The sequence below is a fragment of the Daphnia pulicaria genome, chromosome 3 (genome assembly GCF_021234035.1).
Source record: "Daphnia pulicaria isolate SC F1-1A chromosome 3, SC_F0-13Bv2, whole genome shotgun sequence".
NCBI classification, from domain to species: domain Eukaryota; kingdom Metazoa; phylum Arthropoda; class Branchiopoda; order Diplostraca; family Daphniidae; genus Daphnia; species Daphnia pulicaria.
This window is the reverse complement of record NC_060915.1, coordinates 12,323,245-12,350,307: the sequence shown is the minus strand read 5'-3', so window position 1 is coordinate 12,350,307 and position 27,063 is coordinate 12,323,245. Positions and strand designations below refer to the sequence as shown.

The following is a 27,063-nucleotide window of genomic DNA, read 5'->3' as shown; positions in this document are numbered from 1 at the left end:
CTCAATTTTCTTTTAAGTTAATATGCAGTCAAACAGATTTGAACTGTATTCACTTCTCAGTATATCAGCCGCTATAATAAGGAACGGGAAAAGAAATTTAAAAATTTGATTCAATGTATTGCTCTTTGTCCAACACTGATCAGTTAGCGACGGTTTAGTCAAAATTAGATGAAGAACGTGAAAATTCCGGGCACTTGCATCAAAGGAAACCGAAAAGGAAGTCGATTTTTGTTAGGATTGGAATAAGAAAAAAGAATTGCTCCACGACTGTTGCTTGAACACACGACAATACATTGCATTAGTGCCGCAATTCAATGGAAAGTCGACATCAACAGTCGCGTCCGGATTTCAAGTGTCGATTGTTCCTTTTCTCAGTCAATTAACTGAAGTAAGTCAAGATTCCTCTGGATCCAAGGAACGAAGGATGTTACTTTCATGTAAACACCGGGTACTCCTTTCCTTGCACAACCTAAAACACAGAGTGAAAACGAGTATAGGATTAGCATAAATTAAAAAAAAACTCAAAGAATCTCATGTATACCATTTCCGTAACTCACGACTCCAACCTGAACGAATCGGCAATTGAGGCCGTCGCTTCCGTGATCGGTGACCAGTGGGCCGCCGCTGTCTCCCTGTAAAAACGGCCAAAACTCTGTTTAATCTCTGATTGAATAGAAAACAACAAATTGCAGGAAAACGTCACTTGGCACGTGTCTTGTCCCTCCTTGTAGGTGCAGAACATGTGGTCCGTCAGATCATCATAATGTTTGCTACATTTTGCTTTTGAAATGACGTTGAACGAAGCGCTTCGAAGGTAGTCGGATACGGTGCCATTTTCCTTGGTGAGACCCCATCCCATTGCCGTCACACTCCTGCCGGTGAACTTGACGTCCATGCACTTTTGTGGCAAGCAAACCGGCGAGATGGTCTCGGTGAATTCCACGGGCGATTCCAGCGTGAGAATGGCCATGTCGTTTGCCTGCAATCAAGAACAAAGTTAATATTACGTTACATGACTGACGCTGTAATCTGAAATTGCTGAGACTCGCCTTTGAAAAAGGATCGTAGTTTTCGTGAATTTTGTAGCCGACGATTTTCCTAATAGTTTTGGCATCGGTGTATTCGGCGGTGCGGAAGTGCATGCCAATATGAGCATAGTAATTGTCGGGATCATATCTATACACAAATAAAATGCGGATGAAAACGTAAAATATGATCCAGCATATCTTTTTGATGGGGCTAAATGAGGAGGACTTACATGTTTGTTTCGTTCTTGGTTATGCAGTGAGCCGCAGTCAGGAGTTTGGTTGAAGTAATCAAAGAGGCTCCACAAGCGTGCGCGGACTTTGTAAGATCGTCATCGTACGTGACCAGGGCGACCTATTTTTTAATTACGATGGTATATACCAGACGCATCCGTCAAAATTAAAATAAAATTGAAATGTGCTCGTTTTCAAACTAATAGCGAAAAACTCACCATGAACGGGTACTCATTCTTGCGGGATTCTTTGCTGGCCACCATGTAATTAACTTGGTTAGTTTGACGCTTCCGGCGGGCTTGAAGACACTGCCAGTCGTCGGCAATGATCACAGCGGCAGGATCCTTCATAGTCACGGGATCGGGTGTCTTAATCGGAGTGGTGATGGCCGGTTTAATCTCACTGGTAACGTCCTTAATCGTAGGAGGGGCAACTACTGGAGCAACTGGAACAGCTGGAACAACTGGTGGGACCCAATTGTCTACGGGAGCGACGGGCAAGTCGTTGGATTGAACGCGGAAGCCTCGGTGATCGGCGACGTACGAAGTGGCAACCAATTTGCCGTTCGGGTTTACGTAACTCCATGAGCCGACCATATTACCGGCAGCGTCACGGTAATTGGCGGCGGCCTGGCCAGGGTAGGCGTAACCGAAACTAGCCCTACCCAGCTCGTCCTGGGCGTGCCACATTTGCGTGTTGACTGGCCATTGGCGGGAAACGGGAGGATTGAAGGGTAGCATGGGGTTCAGCATGGGGCCTAGACCCGGGTAGATCATGTATTGGGCCAGGGAATTGGCCACAGCCAAAAACACCAACATGCAAACAATCTGACGATAGCAAATTTCAAATCAAGACAATATAATGTTTAATAAAACAATTGCAAAAATTAAATGCAAACTTACCGGGCACTTCATTTTCGTTTCGTTCCTATTTGCTGGGAAGCTGGATGAAGAACATGTCTTTAGCTGGATTTGTGGATTCCCTTTTATACGCAACCGTCGGGCGCGACGATCAAACGGTTAGGTTGTGTTGTATAATACTTTTTGAAGGGCAGATTATGTTCTTGACCGCACCCAGTTAATAAGTCTATACAGTCTACTGAATGCAAGGGTGTGGAAGAGGGGGGGGGGTATTCATACCTGTCGTCTAGTGGCCTTCTGCTGAAATTTAATCAAATCAAGCAAAAATTGCATGAACAAGCCGAAAAGGGGAATACCCTGGACCGCCCTGCACTGTTAAAAAAGAATATCGTTTTTCGATATTTTTAATCTCTAAAACCGATTTCCGCCAGAAAGACATTTTTAAATAACTGTTTTCAAAAAACGATAGTTATGCCTAAAAATGTATTACATAATTATTGAAAAATGATATTTTAATTATCTCTCTTATTAACATTTTAAAATCCCTGTAACCGTTAATATAGATGCATGTAACCCATACAAAAAAAATTTTTTTGTATTACGCATATGTATTACAGAATTGTCCGGCTGTTGAATTTATTGTTTGCGGCGCTCAGTTATGGGAAAGTAGTATCTTCGAGAATTGTTTTAATTCAGAAATTAGAGAAGGTAAAGTTGGGAATTGAACCATTGATCTTTATAATGCCAGGCCACTGCTTTACCACTGAGCTACTTTGATAATTATAATAATAAATTTGGTTCTGATGTATCTGTTCTGGTGATTTGGGGGCAGCTCTATAGGGCAGGTTATTAAACTACTCACGATTCTCGATAAGATAATATGGTTATGAATTTATGTCCCAGTTAAAGTAATGTTTGATTGTTGTGAAACGGTACTTAAATGTTTTATTTCATTACATAAAAGTATCAATATCTGTTTTTTGAAAATCAATAGTAAAGATTTCATATTAACGAATATGATTTCATTGTTAAATATCGGAAAATAGTACATTTTAATAACAAATTTGACTATAATAAATTGTTTTTAATACGCAGATTAATTTCGACATAAAAAAGTATCACATTTTGTAATATATTATATCATTTTTCGGCCTTAAAATATATCTTTCTCGTAAATGTCTTATTACGTAATTTATTATTACAGTTTTAGCAATACTTATATCAGAAAATTTTAAAAACGATATATGCTATCGTTTTTCGTTACCATATCTCTATTTTAGACATATACATAATGTCGAAAAAAAAATACATTTTTAACAGTGTGGACAAACAGGTTGTTGGTCCACACCCTTTTTGATCAATCTTGATGCCATGAGATATAGATACGATGGCATTAGTCCATGGAAACAAAGAGCGTTTGAATTTTCCCGCATCTGGTTCATCGAGTCGATAATAATGACATCGGGAAAATGTTTGCTACAAAATCAATGTTTTGTTTTAATTCGTCTCCCGCTTTGCATAAATTTGGGGTGTTTCCAGAAACCGCCAGACTCTGCCAAGGTCTTTTACGAACGATTGTCTTCCTTCGTTTTTTTTTTGTGGGGCTTCATCAAACGTCAAACCTGAATTAAGTTGTATTTTTACATTTTTGCGGTGACGACTCTCGATTTTTGCCAGACACGCGGCCTTGATCGTGCTTGAACGAAATATTGATGTCGTTGATGTCGAGATTGATGTTCGTCAAATGTCGTGCGTGCACAAAAGAAATCAGCAAAGTCAAACAGTCGCCTGAAGATATTTTATCTCGTGAAATTGAGAATAACCACGCCCTGACAAACTCCCACTCTTCATCGCAAGAGTATATCAGTTTAAATATAGACTTGCAATTGCATAAAAAGAGTTTTCAGTTTTGTTATAGAAATCAACAAATGGGCTGATTAATTTTCTCTCTTTATTTAATAGGCTAAATAATGTAAGAAGACATTGGATTTTTGGCAAATCAATTGTATTGTGTAGCGACCAAAATGAGCAGGTTCCTCATCATTTTTTTTAACAACCAGACATTTGAATTTTTTCGAATCAGATTATCCTTTTGTATTACCACGGATTAACCTTATTATCGATCCAGGTCCAGAATGACGTCAATCTGGTGTAAACATCCGGCTCAGCGTTTCCATTGCATCCTGTTGAATCAGATAAATTCGAATGACGTTTGACGCGTCAAAGATTTTTGAAGAGCATAATTATATTCTTTCTGGGTAATTACCATATGCCGAACTAAAGATGCCAAGTTGTAGCCAGGGACACTCATCATCTCTGCTAACGGGCCTCTCTAGTATCCCGTATGAAAACGCCCCTTTGATTAATCACTGATAATTCAAGGATATTGGCTTGATTAATTTTCCAATGATTTTCGCCATCAAAATTCGGACATGATTATTACTGACTAAGCATAAATTTATCACTGAGAAATTAATGGTTTTTCATTGATTTTCAAATCATATATTCATTTACTTTTGACTGATTTAATGTGAAGTTTTCAATGCTTTTTATTGATTAGTTTTTCAATGCTTTTTTATTGATTGATTTTTCAATGCTTGTATTCAATGACTTTTTTTTTATAAAATTCAAAAGCTAAATTTTACTATACTAGTTTTCTTTCTCTACCAGTTTTGAACTCTTGTTGTCGGTTTTCCTTACCCTTGTTCTCCTTTTTTATTTTACTTACTTACCTATTATCTGTTAGAATTAATTGTAACATGGGTTGAAATTTTCCGTATCGGGACTTGAACCATCGCAACTGTGAGTGGAAGCCAGACTCTTTAACCAACTACCTATGACGTTGGACATTCAATAAATTTAGTCAGTTCAAGTATCTAAATCATACGTATCTATATCAGGCGTTGTGATAAACAATTTTTTTTTCGAAGAAAAAGAAAAACGTGTTGGTGGTGTGTTTGGTATTTTTATAATCATTAAAAAATCTTTCACAAAATCATGAAATAACATATGAGAAAAATGCTAGAAATAGGATAGAGTTCAGTAACGAAATATTTGTCATTGCAAAATCAATTAGCGGATAGAAATTATAACCGAGCCCGAAAAAAATCATTCATTTATCACTAGAAACATCATTATATTGTCATTTAGGATATTATCGTTTAAAGTAGGTCTCAAAATTATGGTATCTTCCTTCATATTTACGATGATTGCGCTGTTCGCCTAGGAGTCGCTTTCGCGTTAAACCAAGACTACCACCCGTCTTACCATCATCATATGAAGAAGATACCAACTGAAATCATACTCAGAATTATTTTCATTGATTCATATTTATAAGCCCCGATCTGGGATTGAACACGGTACCTTTCGATCCATAGGAGCGTGCGATAACCATTGGCCTATGGTTGCACATTCGATTCTATATTAACTATGTTGACAACGCCGTATGTTTCTTACATATGGAAATTCACCCTTAATATCATTGATTTCGACGCAACAAAATAATATAAGTCAATGATTCTTCATAAGAAGAACGTGAAAAGCATTCCAAAGGCCTTTCAGTGATAATTTATTGATATTTGAGAAATCATTTGTAATGGTATTCATTCACTATGTTCACTATTTAGTAATAATCGGCAATAAAGTCAATGAACTATCAGGAAAATATTAATCGGGATAACTAATGATTTACATTGATAATCAGTGAAAATCAAATGATTCTGGAAATCCCTGTCGTGATATTTGTCAACTGTGCTAGGCTGCTAGCCACTGAAATATCATTAAAATTTATGTTGGGAAAACTTAGTGATTTAAACTGAGCAGTATTCAATCAATCAATAGAAATCATTGTATAAAAAATCATTCTCAGTGATAATTCTTAGTGGTAATCCCTGAAATATCACTGAAATCTGAGGAAAGCTCAGTGATAGGAACTGAGAAGTAATTATAAAAATCAATAGCAAGCTGTATACAAATCATTATAAAATCAAAATTACCGTTTAGGACTCATTGAACAATCATTTATTAATCATTGGAATGATTTCTTAGTGATAAATAGATGCTTATTATTGATTTATAGATGTCAATGAAGTATGGCAATAAAATGATAAGAAATTCAAAGGTTGACTGAAAATTAATGAAAATGTAAATATCAGTAGAAAATCAGTAATTTTTCAAAAGAAAATATTCCATGGATTTTTACGTTATGTTCATTGATTAGTTCAATGACTAAGTTAAGTTTAATCACTTCAAAATACTTCATTTTCTGGAACTAATGATAAACCAATGAGTTTTTGGGACTCTATTCTAATTTTTGAAATATCTTTGATTTTCCAACGATTTGTTACTGACTTTGTAAATTGATTTATCATAGAAAATCATCGCCAGTGATATTTGCGTGATATTCTTACTGACATTCTATGACATTTCAGACTGTCTATTGATTTGTTTATGATTTTCGTTGATCTGCAGTGATTTTCATTGACTCATTTCCATACGGGATCATAGGACCACCGTCGTGATACTATACGCACGACCCAACAAGGAATTATATTCAAAGCCAAATATTCAAATTCAAATAAATAAAAAATAAATAACAATGATAATAATTAAACGAGCTTACTATTATTATCGAATATTATCGCCTGAATATTTATTTATACCTGACACAATCTCCCGCGATAACGTTCTTGGCCCAAGGCTAAGCCGCAAATCATTTGGTCGGCTAATTGAATTTTCATCATCACTAGTTGGCCATCATAGGTTGTATCATTCATACAAGCCTCGTTGCTTTTTGAAATCTGGGCGCTTATGTGGAGAAGGACATTCGAGTGTCTTTGTCCTTTCTTATTGTTTCCCCATCCCGGGATTCGGGAATATGAATATCTTACACCATCATTGCCTGCTGTGTGGCACTCTTGCGGCAGGCAGACGGTCGAAATTCTGTCGGTGAATTTCACGGGCGAGTCGAGCGTCACAATTGCGATGTCGTTGATCTGTATCAAAAATCAACATCTCTATCGTCCGCTGTTTCGTTCAAGAAGTGCACGCCCAGTTTGACCAGGAATTTGTCAAAAGCTGGAATTCTGTTTACACAATGATTAGAGGTGAATGTAAATAAAAAGTTTAAATTCAAAGCATAATAAAGCATTCTGACATACGTGTCGTTTTGAATGACGCAATGGGCAGCGGTTAGGATTTTAGTGGCGCTAATCAAGATCCACCGCAAACGAACTTGTATCGCCGTGACGTTTCGTCGATTGCAGCAACGCTGCCTGAACGAATTCAACAAATTTAGTAACGCTGACGTGTTCTCAAATTCTCAATCAAGTCATTCACTCACCATGAAAGGGTACGGATTCCGGCCCATTTCATTTTTAATACTAGTTCCATAGTTCGTTGCATCAGGCTTTATTTCTTCATCAGCTTGTCTTTTCGAACGGACTGGAAAGTTTAAGATGCAGTTTTCGTCGTCCGTTGGAGGTGGGACAGCCTTGGCAGGGTTGCGGCCGGCCGCAACTGCTCCTACTGCCAAATCGGCCAGCACAGGAGCGACTGCTGCTGGCAAGACATTCGAGGAGACGCGGAATCCTCGTTTATCGGCGGTGTAGGAGACGTTGACCACTTTTCCTTCTGGATTGACATAAGCCCAAGAACCGGCCATGTTACCAGCAGAATCAAGAACGTTGCTGGCAGCCTGGCCCGGGTATGAATAGCCGAAACTGGCCTGGCCAATTTCGTCCTTTGTATTCCACTGTCGACTGGGCAACGAAGGTGAAGAAATATCGGGTAGAATGGCTGGATAATTAACATTTCTGGCTTTAGTGCAGGCCACAGCCAATAAAACCAAAATGCATGCAATCTGCAGTGCCAAAATTTGCAATTTAGTTTAAGTTCAATCATCCGCTGGACGACAGAATGGCTATAAACGGAGTTGATGTTTCTCCCTGTTTTATTTTTCATTCTGACCACACCTAAAAACCAACAGGTAAGACATGGAGAGGAATAAGAAACGAAGGTCAAATTCAAATTCAGAAACAAATACACGACAGCAACGAAACCAGTTTAATAACTTTCCCTATTTATAATGGGATCTAAATGCCCATCGTGGTAAATTCAAAAACTCAGCCAATACGAGAAAAAAATATTTGAATTTCCTGGCAAAGTTCTGCATCGCTGGCAGAAAATATCAAATCACGTCTCAACTCTCAAGTCACGCCCATTGATTGCCACCGCCCGATTACGAATGAAAAAATGTTTACTGCATGAATAATCTTATGATATTTAAACGGGTTCAATTAATCACGAACCCATACACATGCTGATCATGATTACAAGATCACATACCCCATATAATTGCTTACAGGTTGCATTTTGAAATGAGACACAATTAGCACATTTTAAATGAGACACAAAATAAGCAAAGTCAAAAGTTGCCTCAAGATTCTGAAGCAAACCAAATGAGAAACTTTTCACAAATTTTGTTTAAGCCATTAAACTAATAAAAACCATAGCCAAACACACGTCACAATCGAATCGGTTTCCGTTTTGCACTACAACGGTTTTAACTTATTATTGATCCAGGACCAGAATGACGTCAATCGGGTGTAAACATCCGGCTCGGACTTTTCATGGCATCCTGTTGAATCAGAGAAATTCAAATGATTTTTAACGTTGAAGATATCAAGATATTTAACAGCAGGCGCAGAATTATATTTGGGTATTACCATTTGTAGAAATTATGATGCCCAATTGTATCCAGGGACACTCTCCATATGTGCTAAAGGGCCTTTGCAGCACCATCGGACCACCATCGAAATTCTATATGCACAACCCAACAACGAATTACATTTAAAGTCAAATTTAAAACACGCGATCTATTATTAATTTTATCACCAAAGCATTTACATACCTGACACAAACCTCCATAATACGGAAAGGCGCAAGTCATATGGTCGGCTAATTCAATTTTCTTGCTTTTGATCAAATCAATACAAAAATTGTTGGCTGTCATCGTTCCGCTCATATGGCGAAGGGCACCATAAATTTCTTCTCCTTCCTTCGAGTTTCCCCATCCCACGGCTCGTGATTTGTCATAATACTCCATGTCTTGGTTGCACTTTTCCGGTAGGCAGACAGTCGAAATTTTGTCGGTGAATTTCACGGGCGACACGAGCGTCACTATGGCGATATCGTTGAACTGAATCGGAAATCATCAACAACTTCATCAGAAATTAATACAAATAGTGTGATAGATTGGTGCTACGACCAACCTTCGTTAGTTGGTCATAGTTTTCGTGAACATCTATCTTCCGGATTCGCATTGTGAGTTCAGCGTCGTCCTCTGTTTCGCTAAAAATGTGCATGCCGAGTTTGACCACCAATTTGTCAAAAGATGGAATTCTGTGTACAAGATTGTTAAAGGTAAATACTAGACAAAAGTTTTGATTCATAGCGTAATTTAACATTTAGACTTACGTGTTGTTTTGAATGACGCAATGCGCAGTGGTCAGGATTTTAGTGGCGCTAATCAACGATCCACCGCAGACCAATTTGAATCGCTGTGACGTTTCATCGAATTGTAGTAAGGCCGCCTGCAAGAGGAATTCAACAAATGTAAAACTGTCGTGAACCATGAAAGGGTATTGATTACGCAACGTTCGTTCCACATTTAAGACGGTAGATGAATAATCGGAATCACTAAATTTAGTGATATCTACGATAGGATTTCTATTTCCAAAGTTCCATTCACAACCAGCAATAAATCTTTTCGAACGAGCCTGGCCTGGGTACGAATAGCCGAAACTGGACTGGCCAATTTCATCCTGTGTGTTCCACTGTCGATTGGGCAACGAAGATGAAGAAATATCGGGTAGACTGGCTGGATCATTAACATTTCTGGTTCGAGTGCAGGCCACAGCCAATAAAACCAAAAAGCACGTAATCTAAAAAAACGCAACAAATTTACAATTCAATGACAGCTGAAGAGACTTAATTTACTTATTATAGAGTTATACTCACAAAGCTCTTCATGGTGTCCAGTTCGTCAATGCGAGTCTGGAGTAGAAGTCGTCAGGTTGGGTTGTCATTCGGCTACTTTATAACCATTCGCTGACAGCAGAAATGACTATGAAAAGTATCTGCGTTTTTTTCCCCTTTTACTTTCCATTCTGACCACACCTTAAAATGGCCAGTAAGACGTGAAGAGGAAAGAGATAGCTATGAAAGTTAAATCAAATGCATCAACAAGAACAGGTTAGTCAACGAAACCAGTTTAATTACTTTCCTTTAAAAAATAATGGGATGTTCCATGGTATATCCAACTCCATACTAAAAACAGGAAGCAACAGATCCATTTGAATTTCCTGGCAAAGTTCCACATAAAAACCAAAAAAAGTTGAGAAGACAAATAAGATTTTCTACTTTTGAAATATTTTCACGACACGATGAAACGGCGGGGACTTCTTTCACTTGGTAATTTATTTGATATAACCGGTAGAACTACATGCAACACACGGTTACTATGATGACATAAAGCAAGGATATAAGAAACTGACGTCTCAAGGCTAGGTCCTTTGATTGCCATTGTTGTTTAAAAAGTAAACAAATTAATTCTTAGAATAAAGTACGGCATGATTAATTCTACAGGGAAAGTCATTGAATTTTGATCAAATACATTGTAACCTCAACCGAAATGAGCAATTTTTTTGAAAGCATCAAACCAAAAATACAAAAAAATAACAAACGACACGATATCCAATTCATTTGTTTAAACTACGGATTCACCTTATTATCGATCCAGGTCCAGAATGACGTCAATCGGGTGTAAACATCCGGCTCACCCTTTCCATAGCATCCTGTTGAATCAGAGAAATTCGAATGAGATTTAACGTCGAAGATGTTAAAGAGCAGGCGCACAATAATATCTGGGAATTAATATTACCACTTGCAGAACTAATGATGCCAAATTGTAGCCAGGGACACTCTTCATTTTTACTGACGGGCCTCTGCAGTATCATCGGACCACCATCGTAATTCTACTGGCCCAACAAAGATTGATGTTCAAAGACAAATCTTATAATTAAGTCTTGCCAAAGTATTTAAATCTACCTGACAAAAATCTCGAGTTGCAAGGGCGCAAATCATATGGTCGGCTAATTCAATTTGCCTGCTGGCGGTTTTTTGAATACAAGCCTCATTGCTCATCATCTTGATGGTCGTGTGGCGGAGGACATCCGAGTTTTTTTCTCCTTTTTTGGCGTTTCCCCAGCCCAGGGCCCTGGCATAGCCGGAATTAGCACCAACGTGGCAGTCTTTCGGCAGGCAGACGGTCGAAATTCTGTCCGTGAATTCCACTGGTGACTCGAGCGTCACTATGGCGATGTCGTTGAACTGTATAGGAAAGTCAACAACAACTCCGTCAGAAAGCAATACAAATAGTGTGATTTATTGATGCTATGACCAACCTTCGTTAGTTGATCGTAGTTTTCGTGAACATCTATCTGCTGGATTCGCATTGTGACTTCGGCATCGTCCGCTTTTTTTTTCAAGAAGTGAATGCCCAGTTTGACCACCAATTTATCAAAAGCTGGAATTCTGTTTACACAATTCTTAGAGGTGAATGTAAATAAAAAGTTTAAATTCAAAGCGTAATAAAGCATTCTGACGTACGTGTTGTTTTGAATGACGCAATGGGCAGCGGTCAAGATTTTAGTGGCGCTAATCAACGATCCGCCGCAGGCCAACTTGAATCGCTTTGAAGTTTCATCGAATTGTAGTATGGCTGCCTGCAAGATTTAAACGAATATTAAACTGCCGCGTCGGGCTCAATAAATGAATTAATTCAATCACCATGAAAGGATATTGATTCCGGTCAGTTTCTTCCATATTTTTCGTATTTGCATCTTCGAAATTTTCAATTTGATTGACATAAGGATTTCCATTTCCAAAGTTCGTTTCATCACCAGTTTGTCTTTTCGAGCGGGCTGGACGGTTGCCAATGCAATCATCGTCATTGACAATGGAATCAATTGGAGCGGAGGCAGCCTTGGCAGCAACTGTCTTAACTGGTTCTACTGCCAAATCGGCCACAGAAGCGGCTGATGGCAAGACATTCGTGGAGACGCGGAAACCTCGTTCATCGGCGGTGTAGGAGAATTTGACCACTTTCCCTTCTGGGTCGATATAAGCCCATGAGCCGGCCATGTTACCAGCAGAATCAAGAACGTTGCTGGCAGCCTGGCCCGGGTACGAATAGCCGAAACTGGCCTGGCCAATTTCGTCCTTTGTATTCCACTGTCGACTGGGCAACGAAGGTGAAGAAATATCGGGTAGACTGGCTGGATAATCAACATTTCTAGCTCGAGTGCAGGCCACAGCCAATAAAATCAAAATGCATGTAATCTAAATACAATAAATTTATCATCCAGTTTAAGTTTGATTGAATTGGTCTACTAAATAGAGTAACTCACAGTTCTTTTCATGGTGTCCAGTCGTCAATGCGAGTCTGGAGAAGAATAAGTCGTCAGGTTGGGTTGTCATCCGGCCACTTTATACCCATCCGCTGGACAACAGAAAGGCCATAAACGGAGTTTGTGTTTCATCCTTTTTTGCTTTTCATTCTGGCCACACCTAAAAATGACCAGTAAGACGTGAACAGGAAAATTATATGAAGGTTAAAATCAAATGCAGTAACAAGTACAGGTTAGCAAAGAAACCAGTTTAAAAAATAACTTCCCTATCAATAATAATGGGATGCGAATATTATGGTACGAAAACGGGATGAAGAAATCCATTTGAATTTCCTAGCGAAGTTCTACATAAATAGTTAAGTAGACAATTAATATTTTCTCCTGTTGAAATATCTTCACAACACGAGGAAATTGCGGGGACTCCTTTCAATTCGAAATTCATTTGTTAAATAAACTGGTAGAACTACATATACACACGGCCACTATGATGACATAAACCAGAGTTATAATAGCCTCATCTCAAGGTCATGCTTAAAAAAAAAACGATTACACATGAGCAAATGTTAACAAGATGATAAATCATGTTTAATTTAAATTGGTCCAATTAATCGAATCATGATCACATACCTAATACAATTGCTGACAAATTGAATTATAATATTTCAACTAATACCACCCCAAAAATGTAAATCTCAAGAAATACATACCAAATCGATAACACTGAGACTGCTGACAATGACAGCCTATGTGTGCAAGTTAATTTTGTTTGTTGTTGTCAATGATGGCATAAACTTCAAATCTGCACAAAAGAGAGAAAGAGGCATAAAATCAGGTTACACTGTAAACAAAGTAAACCGACAGTACTATGTGAGGGAACAATGTGGGCCTACTATCGAGTGTTGGGCAAGATAATTAAACAATCGACAGACAATTGAGAAAGAGTTTCAACTTGGTTTACACTTTACTTAAATTTAGCTTATACTTAAGGGAAAGCAAAAGGACAGTGCTAAATAAATTGTAAACCAAATAATGGTGAACTAGTTCATGAGTACTATTCAGCAAGATCAGTAAATAAGATTCCCCAAATTGGGATATAAATATACACTAATTAAAAGTCTACTTCAGTTGAATCTGTTCCCACAATTGTACCCTCTTAATCCTAAAACGTTATTTACCTTCTAAACTGCATCTGACTCGACACTCTTCAATCTATGAAGAGATATACTGTGCCTTTAATAGTTGTCGAGTTGTTGAGGAAAGAGGGAACACATATTGTAACATACACACGCAATCACGATCAGACATTTATTGTTTATCATCCAAGGACAGCCGATAACGGTGCAGCAATTTTAATCACATTTGTCACACAAAGGTAGGTAAAATTTTGGGTTTTTTAATTTGACTTTTGTACTCCACAAAATTAATAAACTGATAACCTTACTAGGTTCTACTAGTACCGTAGCACGACCACTGAGCAAGACTTAGTAAACATCACATTCTCGCAATCACACGAGTCGAGAGCTCCATAAACAACGAGAAAACAATACAACGGCCATCTTTGAATTTTAACCAAATCACTAGAAGTGTGTTGCACTGCGTTTACTGCTGAGAAAAACGCAACATTTGTTAAATTACCTCAAAAATAATAGATAAAAGCAAACTGCGATCTTGGAAACTTCAATAGAGCGCTAAGTGTTCATTGATCACTTTTCGGTAAACTATTAGGTTTTCTTACAATGCTTTCTTATGTAAAATTACTAGACCCAATTCCTTTTTATTAGTTAAGCGCGCAAAATAAACAGTAAACAGATTTGAACTGTTCTCTGTAAATCAGACGCTATAAGGAATACGAAACAAAATTTAGAAAATTGATTCAATGTATTGCTCTTTGTCCAACACCGAACAGTTTGTCAAAATCAGATGGAGAATAAAGTGAAAATTGCGGGCACTTATTGCATCACAGGAAACTGAAAAGGAAGTCGATTTTTGTTAGTCAATTGGAACAAGAAAAACCAATTGCTCCACGACTGTTGGCGTACACAACTTGGACCATTGGATTACTGCCGCAATAATTCAATTTGGAAAAGTCATACAACAGTCGCGTCCGGATCACCGATTGTCCCACTTTCTCAGTCAAGATTCCTCTGGATCCAAGGAACGAAGGACGTCACTTTCATGTAAACGCCGGGTACTCCTTTCTTTGCACAACCTAATATACAACGTGGAAATGAGTATTTAATAAGCAAAAATTAAAAACTCTGTTCAAAGAATCTCATGTATGTACCATCTCCGAAGCTGACGACGCCAACCTGAATGAATTTGCAATTGTCGCTTGGACCCTGATCGGTGACCAATGGGCCGCCGCTGTCTCCCTAAAAATGGCAAACGTCAAAACTCTTTGTCGTCTTTGACGATTGAATACAGAAAACACAATAACAGGAAAATGCCACTCACTTGGCAAGTGTCTTGTCCCTCCTTGTAGGTGCAGAACATGTGGTCCGTCAGATCATCGTAATATTGGCTGCATTTTGCTTTTGAAATGACGTTAAACGAAGCGCTTCGAAGGTAGTCGGATACGGTGCCATTTTCCTTGGTGAGGCCCCACCCCATGGCCGTTACACTCCTGCCGACAAACTTGACGTCCATGCACTTTTGTGGCAAGCAAACCGGCGAGATGGTCTCGGTGAATTCCACGGGCGATTCCAGCGTCAGAATGGCCATGTCATTCGCCTGATGCAATCAAGAACAAAGTTAAATATAACGTTACATGATTAATGAACATTATAACGTTGAGCTCATCTGAAATTGAGACTCACCTTAGTAGAAGGATCGTAGTTTTCGTGAATTTTGTAAGCGACGATTTTCCTAATCGCCTTGGCATCGGTGTACTTGGCGGTGCGGAAGTGCATGCCAAGATGAGCATAGTAATTGTCGGGCTCATATCTACGCAAATAAAAATGCGAATGAAAACGTGAAGTATATAATGCAGCACATCTTTTTGATGGGGCTCAATGGGGAGGTTTTGGTCGGTCTTGGTAATGTAGTTACATCTTTGATTCGTTCTTTGTTATGCAGTGAGCCGCAGTCAGAAGTTTGGTCGAAGAAATCAAAGATGCTCCGCAAGCGTGCGCCGACACTGTAAGATCTGCATCGTACGTGACCAGGGCAACCTATTTTTAAATTGGGATGGCATTATACCAGAGACATGCATCCGCAGAGTTAAACAATTTGATTTGGGTATTCGTTTTTCTATCATTTTTAATGGCCAAAAACTCACCATGAACGGGTAGGCATTCTCGTTGGATTCTTTGCTGGCCACCATGTAAGCAACTTGGTCGGTTTGACGCTTCCGGCGAGCTTGAAGACACTGCCAGTCGTCGGCAATGATAACAGCGGCAGGATCCTTAGTCACGGGTTCGGGTGTCTTAATCGGGGTGGTGATGGCCGGTTTAATCTCACTGGAAACGTCCTTAATCGTAGGAGTAGGCGCCACTACTGCTGGAGCAACTGGAGCAACTGGAGCCACCCAATTGTCCACGGGAGCGACGGGCAAGTCGTTGGATTGAACGTGGAAGCCTCGGTGATCGGCCACGTACGAAGTGGCGACCAATTTGCCATTCGGGTTGATGTAACTCCAGGAGCCGATCATGTTACCGGCAGCGTCACGGTAATTGGCGGCAGCCTGCCCAGGGTAGGCGTAACCGAAACTAGCCCTACCCAACTCGTCCTGGGCGTGCCACATTTGCGTGTTGATTGGCCATTGGCGTGAAACGGGAAGATTGAAGGGTAGCATGGGGTTCAGCATGGGGCCTAGACCCGGGTAGATCATATACTGGGCCAGGGAACTGGCCACAGCCAACAACACCAACATGCAAACAATCTATAATAAAGATAATAAATTTGAAATCAAGACAATAAAGTTCAAAACAATTTCAAAAAAACGATGTGAACTTACCGGGCACTTCATTTTCGTCTCGTTCCTATTTGCTGGGAAGCTGGATGAAGAACATGTCTTTAGATGGGCTGTGCCGCTGTGGATTCCCTTTTATACTCAACCGTCGAGCAATGAAACGTATAGATGTTTGTGTTATAATACTGTTTGAAGGGCAGATTATGTTCTTGACCGCACCCAATTAATAAGTCTATACAGTCTACAGAATGCAAGGGTGTGGAAGAGGGGGGGGGGGTTATTCATACCTGTCGTCTAGTGGCCTTTCTGCTGAAATTTAATCAAACATGCAAAAATTGCTGGAACAAGCCGAAAAGGGGAATACCCTGGACCGCCCTGGACAAACGGGTTGTGGTCCACACCCGTTTTGATCAGTTTCGATGCCATGAGATAGCTACAATGGCATTGGTCCTTGGAAACAAAAAGTGTTTGAATTTTCCCGCATCTGGTTCATCGAGTCGATAATAATGTCTCCTCCAAGTTGTCTTTTGGCCAAATATCACGGCTTTTCTTTAGCTCCGGAGTAGGGGAGACGAGTAAGACATCGGAAAATGTTTGTTGTTGAATCAAAATTTTTTGTTTTTATTTAACTCCCACTTTGCATAGATATGGGATGTTCCCGGAAATTGCCAAGGTCTTTCACGAACGATTGTCTTCCACATGTTTTGTTTGTTTTTTTTGTTTGCTGCATCAAACTTGAATTAAGTTGTTTTTACATTAGTGCGGTGACGACTCTCGATTATTGCCAGACAAGCGGCCTTGATCGTGAAAGAAAGATTGATGCGTCTCAATCTCTGAAATGTCGTGTGTGCACAAAGAAATCAGCAAAGCCAAAAAGTCGCCTCAAGATATTTTATCCAGTGAAATTAAGAACCACGCCTTGATAAACTCCCAGCACACTTCATTGCAAGGGTACTTCAATTTTATAGTCATGCAATGCGTAAACTGATTGAGAAACAGTTTTGTTACGATCCAACAAAATGTAGCTAGGCCTAAATTATTTATCTCTTTATTTAGATAGGCTAATTGTAAAATACGCCGTTTGCTTGGACAATAGCGATGATGAATAATAACCGACACGGGTTGAAGAGGCAGAATTTCCAGGTTTTATTTCTTGACCAAAGACACTCTCGAAAATTACACACACTTGACTTTTTCTCCTTTTGCACGTGAATGAATCCTCGGCCGTCGTCTGCTCTCTCTCTTCCTTTTCGCCCGCCTGTGCGCCTCCTGGTGACGGTTCACCACAGTCCGGGCCGGCCAAAGACGGAATCACTCGAACGAAACGCGAGAACCTGAAATGAAACAAAGTTTGACAACCGGCCGGGTTAGTTCGGAACGCTCAGTCTTCACGGTTGCCGCACGGACAACTCCGTCACTGCCGGGAAACACTTTAGTAACGCTCCCTATCAGCCAATCGCCTCTTCTACTATTTTCATCCATAATCATGACGACATCGCCAACTCTGATTGGACGGACTGTTTTTTCCCACTTTTTCCGCTCGATGAGAGTCGGGAGGTATTCTTTCATCCAGCGTCTCCAGTACTGGTCCACAATGAACTGGGCCTGCTTCCATTTCCGCCGCGTGAGGCCATCAAATGCCTCTTCGGTATCAGGCGCTCGGTGAGGATGGGGGTTGCCGAGAATGAAGTGATAGGGAGTGAGCGGCTCCGGTTCTGACGGATCAGTTTGGACGTTGGTCAAAGGCCGTGAATTTAGAAGTGAGGCCACTTCTGCAAAAACCGTGCGCAAAAACCGTGGGTTACTGAGCGGCTTTCTAACACGGCGCGCATGGCTCTCTTGCTAGAGCCAATCAAACGCTCCCAAATACCACCAAAATGCGGCGCAGACGGTGGGGAGAACTTCCAAGTGATCCCGCGGTCAATAAATTCTGCTGCCACTCGCGTCGAGTTGAGGTTTTCAATCCCAAGCCTGAGTTCCTTTTCTCCGGCCGTGATGTTGGTGCCATTGTCACTATAAATTACCTTGGGGTGACCACGCAAGGAGATGAATCGCCGCAACGCCATGATGAACGAATCGGCGTCCATCGTGTCCAACACTTCTAAATGTACGGCTCGGGTGGAAAGGCACGTTATCAGTAGTCCCCACCGTTTCACTGATCGTCTTCCAATCACAACTTGAAAGGGCCCGAAGCAGTCGAGTCCCACATTCGTGAATACGCGCAAGAAGGGCACAAGACGTTCCTTTGGCAAGCTAGCCATTCGTGGTGCCTGAGGCATAGCACGCAGCATCTTACACTTGGTACACTGTGCAAGTGTACGCCGGATGGCCCTGCGTCCTTGTGGGAGGTAAAACTGCTCACGAACAACACTCAACGTATGTTCCACACCAGAATGGAGCAATTGTAGATGACGGTCGCTGATGATAAGCCTTGTAAGCGGATGATCCGGAGCAATTATAATTGGGTTACAGGTACGTGCCGGCAGCATTGCGTGGCCCAATCTTCCATCGACTTTCAACAGGCCGTCGTCTGGGTCGAGGTATGGCCCGACCCGCCTCAAGACGGAGTCGCGGGGGATCGTTTTTCCTTTCTGAAGAGCTGTACGTTCCCGTGAGAATGCGTCATGCTGAGACACTAGCAGACAGATGCGGAAGGCTTCAGCGATCTCGTCGGAATTCAGATCATCTTTCGACGTGGAGTCACCGCGTAGCAGCAGAGCAGCTTCTCGTTTCAGAGTGTTAAGTTGAATGCTTCGGCTGATGAGTTTAGACAAAGCGGATGACAACGGGTGGCAAGAACTTTTAGCAACGTGCAGCTGTTGCACATTGACCGCCTGTATTTCTTCGTTTTCTTTAGTCTTAATGCTTTGCTGATCGAATGGCGGCGGAGTGTAGGACACGTTGAAAAGAATATCTGGTCCTCGAATCCAGCGGCAATCTGGCCCAAAGTCTTTCGGAACGATTCCTCTGGTACAATCGTCGGCGGGATTGTCGTTGCTGCGAATGTAGTGCCATTGATCAACCGTCGAGTGCTGTAGAATCTCATTTGTGCGTTTGGTTACAAATGACGGGCGACCGGGGTGAGAGGCACGAAGCTGATACAAAACAATTTGTGAGTCCGTATGAAACTCAACTGAGGAAAATGAAAGTCGAAGCTCCTGTTTCACGATCAACGACAGGTTGACGGCCAATACTGCCGCTTTCAACTCCAGTCGGGGAATGGTAGTCGGCTTGAGCCCCGCCAGGCGACCTTTGGCCATGACGAAGCTGACATGAATTTTATCACCGAATCGTACGCGCAGGTAAGCGACCGCTCCGAAGGCGACGGGCGAAGCATCGGCGAAAATGACCAACACAAAATCGGAGCCTGCGAGGGGAAAGTCGGCGGGTCGGAAGCATCGTTTTACAGAAACAAGGCGCAATTTTTCCAGGCTGGAGGTCCATTGCTTCCACTTTGACAAAATTTCGATTGGCAAAGGCTGGTCCCACCCACGAACATCCGGTGTAGCTGCCCAACTGTCGGTTGCTATTTGATGGCTGAATTGGGTTCTTGACAGCGTTCGTTGGGTTGGATGACGACAGCTTTCCGCCACGAAGTTCTTCTGCGCTGAGCACGCGATCGATCCATTTGTCGAAATCTTTTAGGGTGGCCATTCTGTCTAAACCATAAGCATATTTTCCCCAGTCTGTTTGCAAGTCGATCGGCAATTTGGTATGAAGTAAGTTGGCGACGGTGTTGAACATCATGACATGGCTTTCGTCTACGCTTGACACGGCGTCGCGTACCGCAGCGGCCAAATTAAAGAGTGCGTTAAAGTCGCCGTTCCTGAATGACGGGAGCTGCTGCATATGTTGATCGTGGGCTTGGATGATAAGGTGCTGGCTTCCATATTTTTTTTCTAGCTCGGCCCATGCCGATTGAAAAGTGTACGCACCCGTGAAAATATGAGCGACACGACGTTGGATTTCTTCTTTCAAACTTTCTTGAAGCCCCAGAAGTTTCAGCGATTCGGGCATATTTACGTCTCGGATCGTTGCTTTTATTCCGTGGGCGTATTTCAGCCATGTACGGGGGTCTCCATTGAACTTTGCCACGTCTAGTTTCGGCCAATGATGCGACGGGGCAAAATTAGGTTGCGTCGGTGGAGTCGAGTTAACGGTAGCTGGCAGCAGCGGAATGTTAGCCAAATCATTCATCGGCACGTTGCTTGGTAACTTGGGCGTGGACGCAAATTGCGGTGATCCAATTGCACCACCACAGCTCTCGATCAAGTGATTTTCGTACTGAATTTCAAGCTCCAGGTCTTCTTGTTCGCGCGCGTTCTTGAGCTCTAGATCTTTGAGTTCACGATCTTGTTTAATTTTTGCTTGCTTCAACCGAAATTCAAGATCGATCTTGCGTTTCTTTGCTGCTGAGTGAAAGTCGAAATCTACGGGACTTAAGTTGTCGTGCTGCGTGTCGTTCGATTGATCGTCTTGGCCCGGCTGTGGCGGGTTGTTTGGCTGTTGCGGTTGTTGTTCGACGTTGTTCACAGCGTTTAGTTGCTGATGCTCAGGTTGAGGAATTGGCACATTCTGGTTGGGTTCACGGACCACGGTGTCGGAAATGTTCCACGCGCGCCGAGGGGCTGTTCTTCGTAAGGCGGCAGCGACTGCTTGAACAAAACCGGTTTGCAGATTGTTGATCCCTTCTAAGTAGGTGGCTGCTGCGTGCTGTTCACCATCGTCAAGTTGCGCGGCGGCCACGTATCGTTCGTGGATGTGAACGAGATTAGCGTGCGCCAGTTCGAGAGTTGGCATGAAGGCTTCGAATTCTTCCCGCGTGGCGTTGATGTTCATCAACTCTCTTGCTTGCCGCAGAAGGTTCGTGTGTCTACGCTTGGCATTTGTTCGCATGCCGAATAGGACGGGCGGGTCGACAACGTCTTCGTCAGCCATGTTTCGATTAGGCCGTAAGCTTGCTCGATGGTTCGATTGTGGGTACGAGACAAGCGTGAAAGGTTTGCAACCGAATCAAATGTGTAAACCTGTACGAAGGAGAATAGTTGAGTGGATGTTCGAATTAATGAATTATGGTAATAAATACCCAAAGAGTTCGAATAGGGAAACAATATTATTGGGAATGTTCAGAAAGTTGTTCGGTGGTAGAGTTCTGATTTAACTTGGTCCTTTATTTGTGGCGTCTGTAACGAAAGCGACTTGTTATTAAGGTAATGGGAACGTAAAGTTTTAATTAAACCTACGAGACACTGTAAGCAGTGCAGTTCGAGATCGATGCTGCACGGATTTTTACAACACGCTTTTCTTGGTTTGTAGTTCGTCAAAGGTTTCGAATAGGTGGCGACACTGGTTACAAGACTAATAGCTGACCAGGCCACTAAGTCTATGATAAGCAAAGTACAATTAGTTTATATGGTCTAAATTATTGAAACAGTGTTAAATAAATACTTAAGTTGTTCGGGACAAAGATTACGGGTATACAAGTTCGATAATGAGTGGTCAGTTCGAGAAATCTGTAAACGCAAAAAATTGATTATTGACTTTCATTCTTGTTGGAGGTTATAGCATAGAACAACTGGAAAATCAATTTCACGAGACAAAGATTGGGATGGAAGTTTCGATCAAGGCGTAAAGCATGCTCGGTGGCAACGATATTGTGCGAAAAACTGAGACCGAATTAGTTCGAAACGTAGGGGTTCGATGTTCGTCGTGTTTTGCTTTGTTCGAGAGAGAATATGTTCGAGTTCGTTCGAGTCCGTTTAAATTGTCGAGATGTTAAAGAAAAACTTACATGTTGGCTGCACAGAAAAAAAAATGGCCGCCACACGCCTTCGACAGACTTCGATAGGCTTCCTGAATTATTCGTAATCGGGTTTCGGCACCATGTAAAATACGCCGTTTGCTTGGACAATAGCGATGATGAATAATAACCGACACGGGTTGAAGAGGCAGAATTTCCAGGTTTTATTTCTTGACCAAAGACACTCTCGAAAATTACACACACTTGACTTTTTCTCCTTTTGCACGTGAATGAATCCTCGGCCGTCGTCTGCTCTCTCTCTTCCTTTTCGCCCGCCTGTGCGCCTCCTGGTGACGGTTCACCACACTAATGTAGGAATAAGAGATATTGAATTTTCGGCAAATAAATTGTATTGTTTAGCAACCAAAAAAGAGCGTAAGTTTTTCGCAATTTTTTTTATTAACAACCAGACATTTGAAATTTTTGAATCAGATTATCCTTTTGTTTTACAACGGATTCACTTTGCCATCGATCCAGGTCCAGAATGACGTCAATCGGTTGTAAATATCGGTTTGTGCTTGAAAGATTCCTGTTGTATCGTAAAGAGAAATTCGAATGAAGTTTTAACGTCGATGATATTATTTTATGAGCCGTAGGCTAATACTGTTTTATATCAGGTAATAGGCCTACCGGTACCGACCTTTAGAAACAATTATGCCATATTGCAACCAGGGACACTCTTCATTTCTACTGACGTCCTTTCTTATTATCACCGGACCACCTTCGTGTTTCTATATGCATCACGCAACAAGTAATTATATTCAAAGTCAAATTTAAAATAAATAAAATAAAAAATAAATGACAAGAGCTTAAATTATTTTATCACCGATCGAAGCATTTATAGATACCTGATAATAAGAAACCCCTTTCGCTCTGGCGCAAACCATATGGTCGTCTAATTCAATATTTTTGGTGTAGTTGTAATAACTGGTTGCATAAAAATTACAGGTATCTTTGTCCATCGTCTCAGTGGTTACGTGGTGGAGGGCATTCCAGTTTCCGACGTTCCGACGTGGCACTGAGTTTCCCCATTCCAAAATTCGGGGAAAGACTGGAGAAAGGTCTGCGACTGAGTGGCACTCTTGCGGTAGGCAGACGGTTGAAATTTTTTCGGTGAATTTCACGGGCGACTCGAGCGTCAGTATGGCGATATCGTTGATCTGTATCGGAAGTGATCATCAACAACTCCGTCAGAAATCATTAGAAATAGCGGGATTGATCGGTGTTTTTACCTTCTTTAGTTGATCGTAGTTTTCGTGAATTTCTATCTGATTGATTCGCATTGTCACTTCGGCATCGTCCTTTGTTTCGCTAAAATTGTGCATGCCCAGTTTGACCAGCCATTTGTCAAAAGTTGGAATTCTGTTTGCACAATGATTAGAGGTGAATACTATGTACACAAATTTCGATTTTGCATTTTGACGTACGTGTCGTTTTGAGTAACGCAATGGGCGGCGGTCAGAATTTTAGTGGCGCTAATCAACGATCCACCGCACGCCAATTTGTATCGCTTTGACGTTTCATCGAATTGTAGTAAGGCCGCCTGCAAGAATAATTTAACGAATGTTAAACTGCCATGTCGGGCTCATTAAGTTGAATCATTCACTCACCATGAAAGGGTATTGATTCAGACCTGTTTCTTCTTCAAACACGTGCATTGAATAATTGAACTTTTCATTAACAATAGGAAAACCATTTCCAAAATTCGTTTCACAATCAGCTAATTGTCTTTTCGAGCGAGCCTGGCCCGGGTACGAATAGCCGAAACTGGCCTGGCCAATTTCGTCCTTTGTGTTCCACTGTCGACTGGGCAACGAAGGTGAAGAAATATCGGGTAGAATGGCTGGATAATTAACATTTCTGGCTCGAGTGCAAGCCACAGCCAATAAAATCAAAATGCATGCAATCTGCCGTACCAAAATTTGCAACTTAGTTGAAGTTTAAAAGTGAATTAATTTACTAATTAGATTTTTACTCACAGTGCTCTTCATGGTGTCCAGTTCGTCAATGCGAGTCTGGAGAAGTAATCGTCAGGGTTGGGCTGTCATCTACCAATCTTATACCCATTCGATGGACGACAGAACGGCTATAAACAGAGTTTGTATTTCCCCCCTGTTTACTTTTCATTCTGACCACACCTTAATATAACCGGTCAGTGAAGAGGAAGTGAAGAGGAAAGTCAAATGAAGGTCAAATCAAAATTCGGCAGCAAGTAAACGATAGCATCGAAACCAGTTTAATAACTTTCCTTTCGATAATAATCGATAATAATGGCAAGTTAATGTCCATCAGGGTCTTTCTGTATACAGAAATCCGTGCGACATTAAGGAAGCAAAGGTATTATACATTTCAGTTTCATGTTACATAGGCGAACGATTTCGATTTCTTCCGTGTTGGAAGTTCTCCAGCAACAACTCCAAACAACGGGGACTCCCTCAGAGATCTGAATGTATATTGTTGTTGCTACGCAAACACCAGATATACATTAGATAAATGATGATGACGTAATCCAAGGTCGTATATAAGAGTCTGGTCGCAAGGTCGACCATTGACTTCTCTGTTTATCATGGCACGAACAATCGCGTGCAATCATTTAACATGATCTTAATCAAATTGAAATGTTATCATCAATATAATTTAATTATTCCACGATTGCTGTGCCAGAGACTCAACAAGAGTAATCAAGTTTAGCTGCTGCTGATGAAGGGTTCAATTTTATTTTTGAATATCAGTCAACATCAAAGTCAACAATTTTGATTAAATACATACATTGATGAAATAATTAAAAAAAAGCTGCGCCACCACTTCAACTGCTGTTTGAATTCGCATTTGCAAAATTCAAAATGGAATTCCCAATCATCAGTATTACAAAGTCGCGTCCGGGGTTTTTTTTTTTTTTTTTCCCCAGTAGGGCCAGTCAGAATGAACGCGCATCTACAGCACATCAAGCGATCCTTACATGTGTTCTTCTATCCAAGGTATGAACGACGCCACTTTAGCGTAGACGCCGGGAGTGCCCGCAGCGCATCCTATATTCACACGATAAAATGAATCTTTTATTATAGCCAAACTTATTATACATAGGAACAAATTGCGCAACATTGAAATTTTTTCAAATAGGCCTAATGCATTAATTATTACCGTCTCCGTAGCTGACGATGCCGACCTGCTTGAAACGGCATTTCCTGTCTTCCGGATACTCAAGGATCAGCGGACCGCCACTGTCGCTCTATAAATGCAACCATCAATCGAAAATTTAAGATCCAGCAAAGCATTTTCAAATAACCCAGCTCATGGACAAAAGTCATATTAGGCTACATGTATATTAAATGTCTCCGGACTTACTTGGCAAGTGTCTTGTCCTTCGGCGTAGGCGCACAGCGCACTATCGGGCAGACCACCATCATTCACTTGTTCTTTGCATTGGTCGTTGTTGACAACCGTCAAGTCGGCGTGCCGGAGAACGTGCGAATTCTCGCCGTCAGATTGCAGGTGTCCCCATCCCATGGCGGTGACCGTTTGGTCGTCACCGTCGAAACACGACGGCACCAGGCAAATGGGCGACACGTTGTCCGTGTAGTCCACGGGCGAGTCCAGCGTCAGAATGGCCAAGTCGTTAGCCTTTTGAAAACATATTATTATAGGCCTACGTATATATGAATACAGCAATTACACGATAGTAATAAAGCTATAGCTGTTCTAGCAACGTATAGTTTTGTTTCGACGAATGTGTTACGTGATTACGTATATGTAGCCATAATACAAAAGATGGAACATACCACCGAGTTGGGGTCATAATCCTCGTGGATTTTAATTTTGCGAACGCTGCGCGTTTGCTCGGCGTCGTTTTTGTAGGTCTTTTGCACGTGCATGCCGAATCGGACTTCAAAATTTTTGGCCTTGATGAGCCTTGAAAATGAGACGGTGAAAAACATGGCCGGATTATAAATTAATTACTTTATTATTTAAAACATTTTAATACTTGGTAGACTTGTCCTCAGTGACGCAGTGAACCGCTGTCAGGATCTTTGTCGGAGTGATCAGAGACGCACCGCAAATGTGAACGAACGTTTCCACATCCTTGTCGTATTGCGACAATCCCACCTGAACACCAACAATGGCAATTGTCTTAAAAATGATGGCCAGCATCATCAATTTGAATCGACAATGGGTCTGAAAACTTACCATGAAAGGATATTGATTGACGCCAGCTTCTACACTTCCTACCATTCGGAATTTAGGCTCTTGGTGGGTGGAACGACCTACGGCATTGCAATCGGAAATGATCGGAGCCACTTGGTCCGCATCGGATGATGCAGGAGCTTTAGGAGCGGCTGCTGGCCCTTCGTTGGTGGATGAGACGAGGAAGCCTTGCTCTCGCCCGGCCGTGTAAGTGGCTCGGATCAAGTTACCATCAGCGTCGACAAAAGCCCAAGAACCGGCCATATTGCCATTAGCATCGCGAATGTTGCTGGCAGCCTGGCCGGGGTAAGCGTAGCCGAAACTAGCCTCACCCTGCCCGTTCTGGGCATGCCATTGACTCACGGGTAGCGAAGCTGAAGTAATGTCTGGCAATGCTCGAAGAGTACCAATGTTTTTAGCACGAATACTAGCTACAGCCAGTATGGACAATACCGCCAATAACATCTAATATTATACAAGGCATTTTTTTGATGAGTTAAATAGATTCTTATGAATTTTAAAATGTAATTAATATGCGATTTAGAAATTTGCTTACCGTTGACTTCATGGTTGCCTTCAGGAG

At 41.4% G+C, this 27,063-nt stretch overlaps 3 protein-coding genes and 1 long non-coding RNA gene across 6 annotated transcripts in view; 1 reads left to right on the top strand and 3 right to left on the bottom strand.

Annotated features, from left to right (window-relative positions):
* The window catches only part of LOC124328525 (transmembrane protease serine 9-like), a 30,045-nt gene extending 13,441 nt beyond the window's left edge, over positions 1–16,604 (bottom strand). The window contains exon 1 of the mRNA XM_046787342.1: positions 16,544–16,604. Coding sequence (XP_046643298.1) covers positions 16,544–16,555 — 12 coding nt within the window. The 5' untranslated portion in view covers positions 16,556–16,604. The remainder of the gene's footprint in view (positions 1–16,543) is intronic.
* On the bottom strand, positions 97–27,063 carry LOC124328531 (chymotrypsin-1-like). Of its 3 annotated transcripts, XM_046787350.1 has the most exons (7): positions 27,037–27,063; positions 26,484–26,945; positions 26,281–26,402; positions 26,078–26,207; positions 25,644–25,919; positions 542–632; positions 97–469 (listed from the first exon to the last, which is right to left on the bottom strand). In XM_046787350.1, exons 1-7 carry the CDS (start codon positions 27,046–27,048, stop codon positions 372–374), a joined length of 1,191 nt encoding a protein of 396 aa, XP_046643306.1. In that variant the 5' UTR covers positions 27,049–27,063; the 3' UTR covers positions 97–371. The 3 variants fall into 3 exon arrangements, with proteins under 3 accessions (XP_046643306.1, XP_046643304.1, XP_046643305.1); XM_046787348.1 differs by lacking the exons at positions 25,644–25,919; positions 26,078–26,207; positions 26,281–26,402; positions 26,484–26,945; positions 27,037–27,063 and adding exons at positions 15,043–15,318; positions 15,405–15,531; positions 15,637–15,758; positions 15,866–16,424; XM_046787349.1 differs by lacking the exons at positions 25,644–25,919; positions 26,078–26,207; positions 26,281–26,402; positions 26,484–26,945; positions 27,037–27,063 and adding exons at positions 704–979; positions 15,405–15,531; positions 15,637–15,758; positions 15,866–16,424.
* On the top strand, positions 3,038–7,642 carry LOC124328640. The gene is made up of 3 exons (XR_006916410.1): positions 3,038–3,051; positions 6,198–6,199; positions 7,469–7,642. It is a non-coding gene; the product is annotated as an uncharacterized LOC124328640 (long non-coding RNA).
* On the bottom strand, positions 4,102–11,666 carry LOC124328579 (transmembrane protease serine 11G-like). The gene is made up of 5 exons (XM_046787432.1): positions 11,584–11,666; positions 6,781–7,113; positions 6,622–6,641; positions 4,386–4,459; positions 4,102–4,302 (listed from the first exon to the last, which is right to left on the bottom strand). The coding sequence occupies exons 1-5, from the start codon at positions 11,632–11,634 to the stop codon at positions 4,217–4,219; spliced, it is 564 nt and encodes a 187-aa protein (XP_046643388.1). The 5' UTR covers positions 11,635–11,666; the 3' UTR covers positions 4,102–4,216.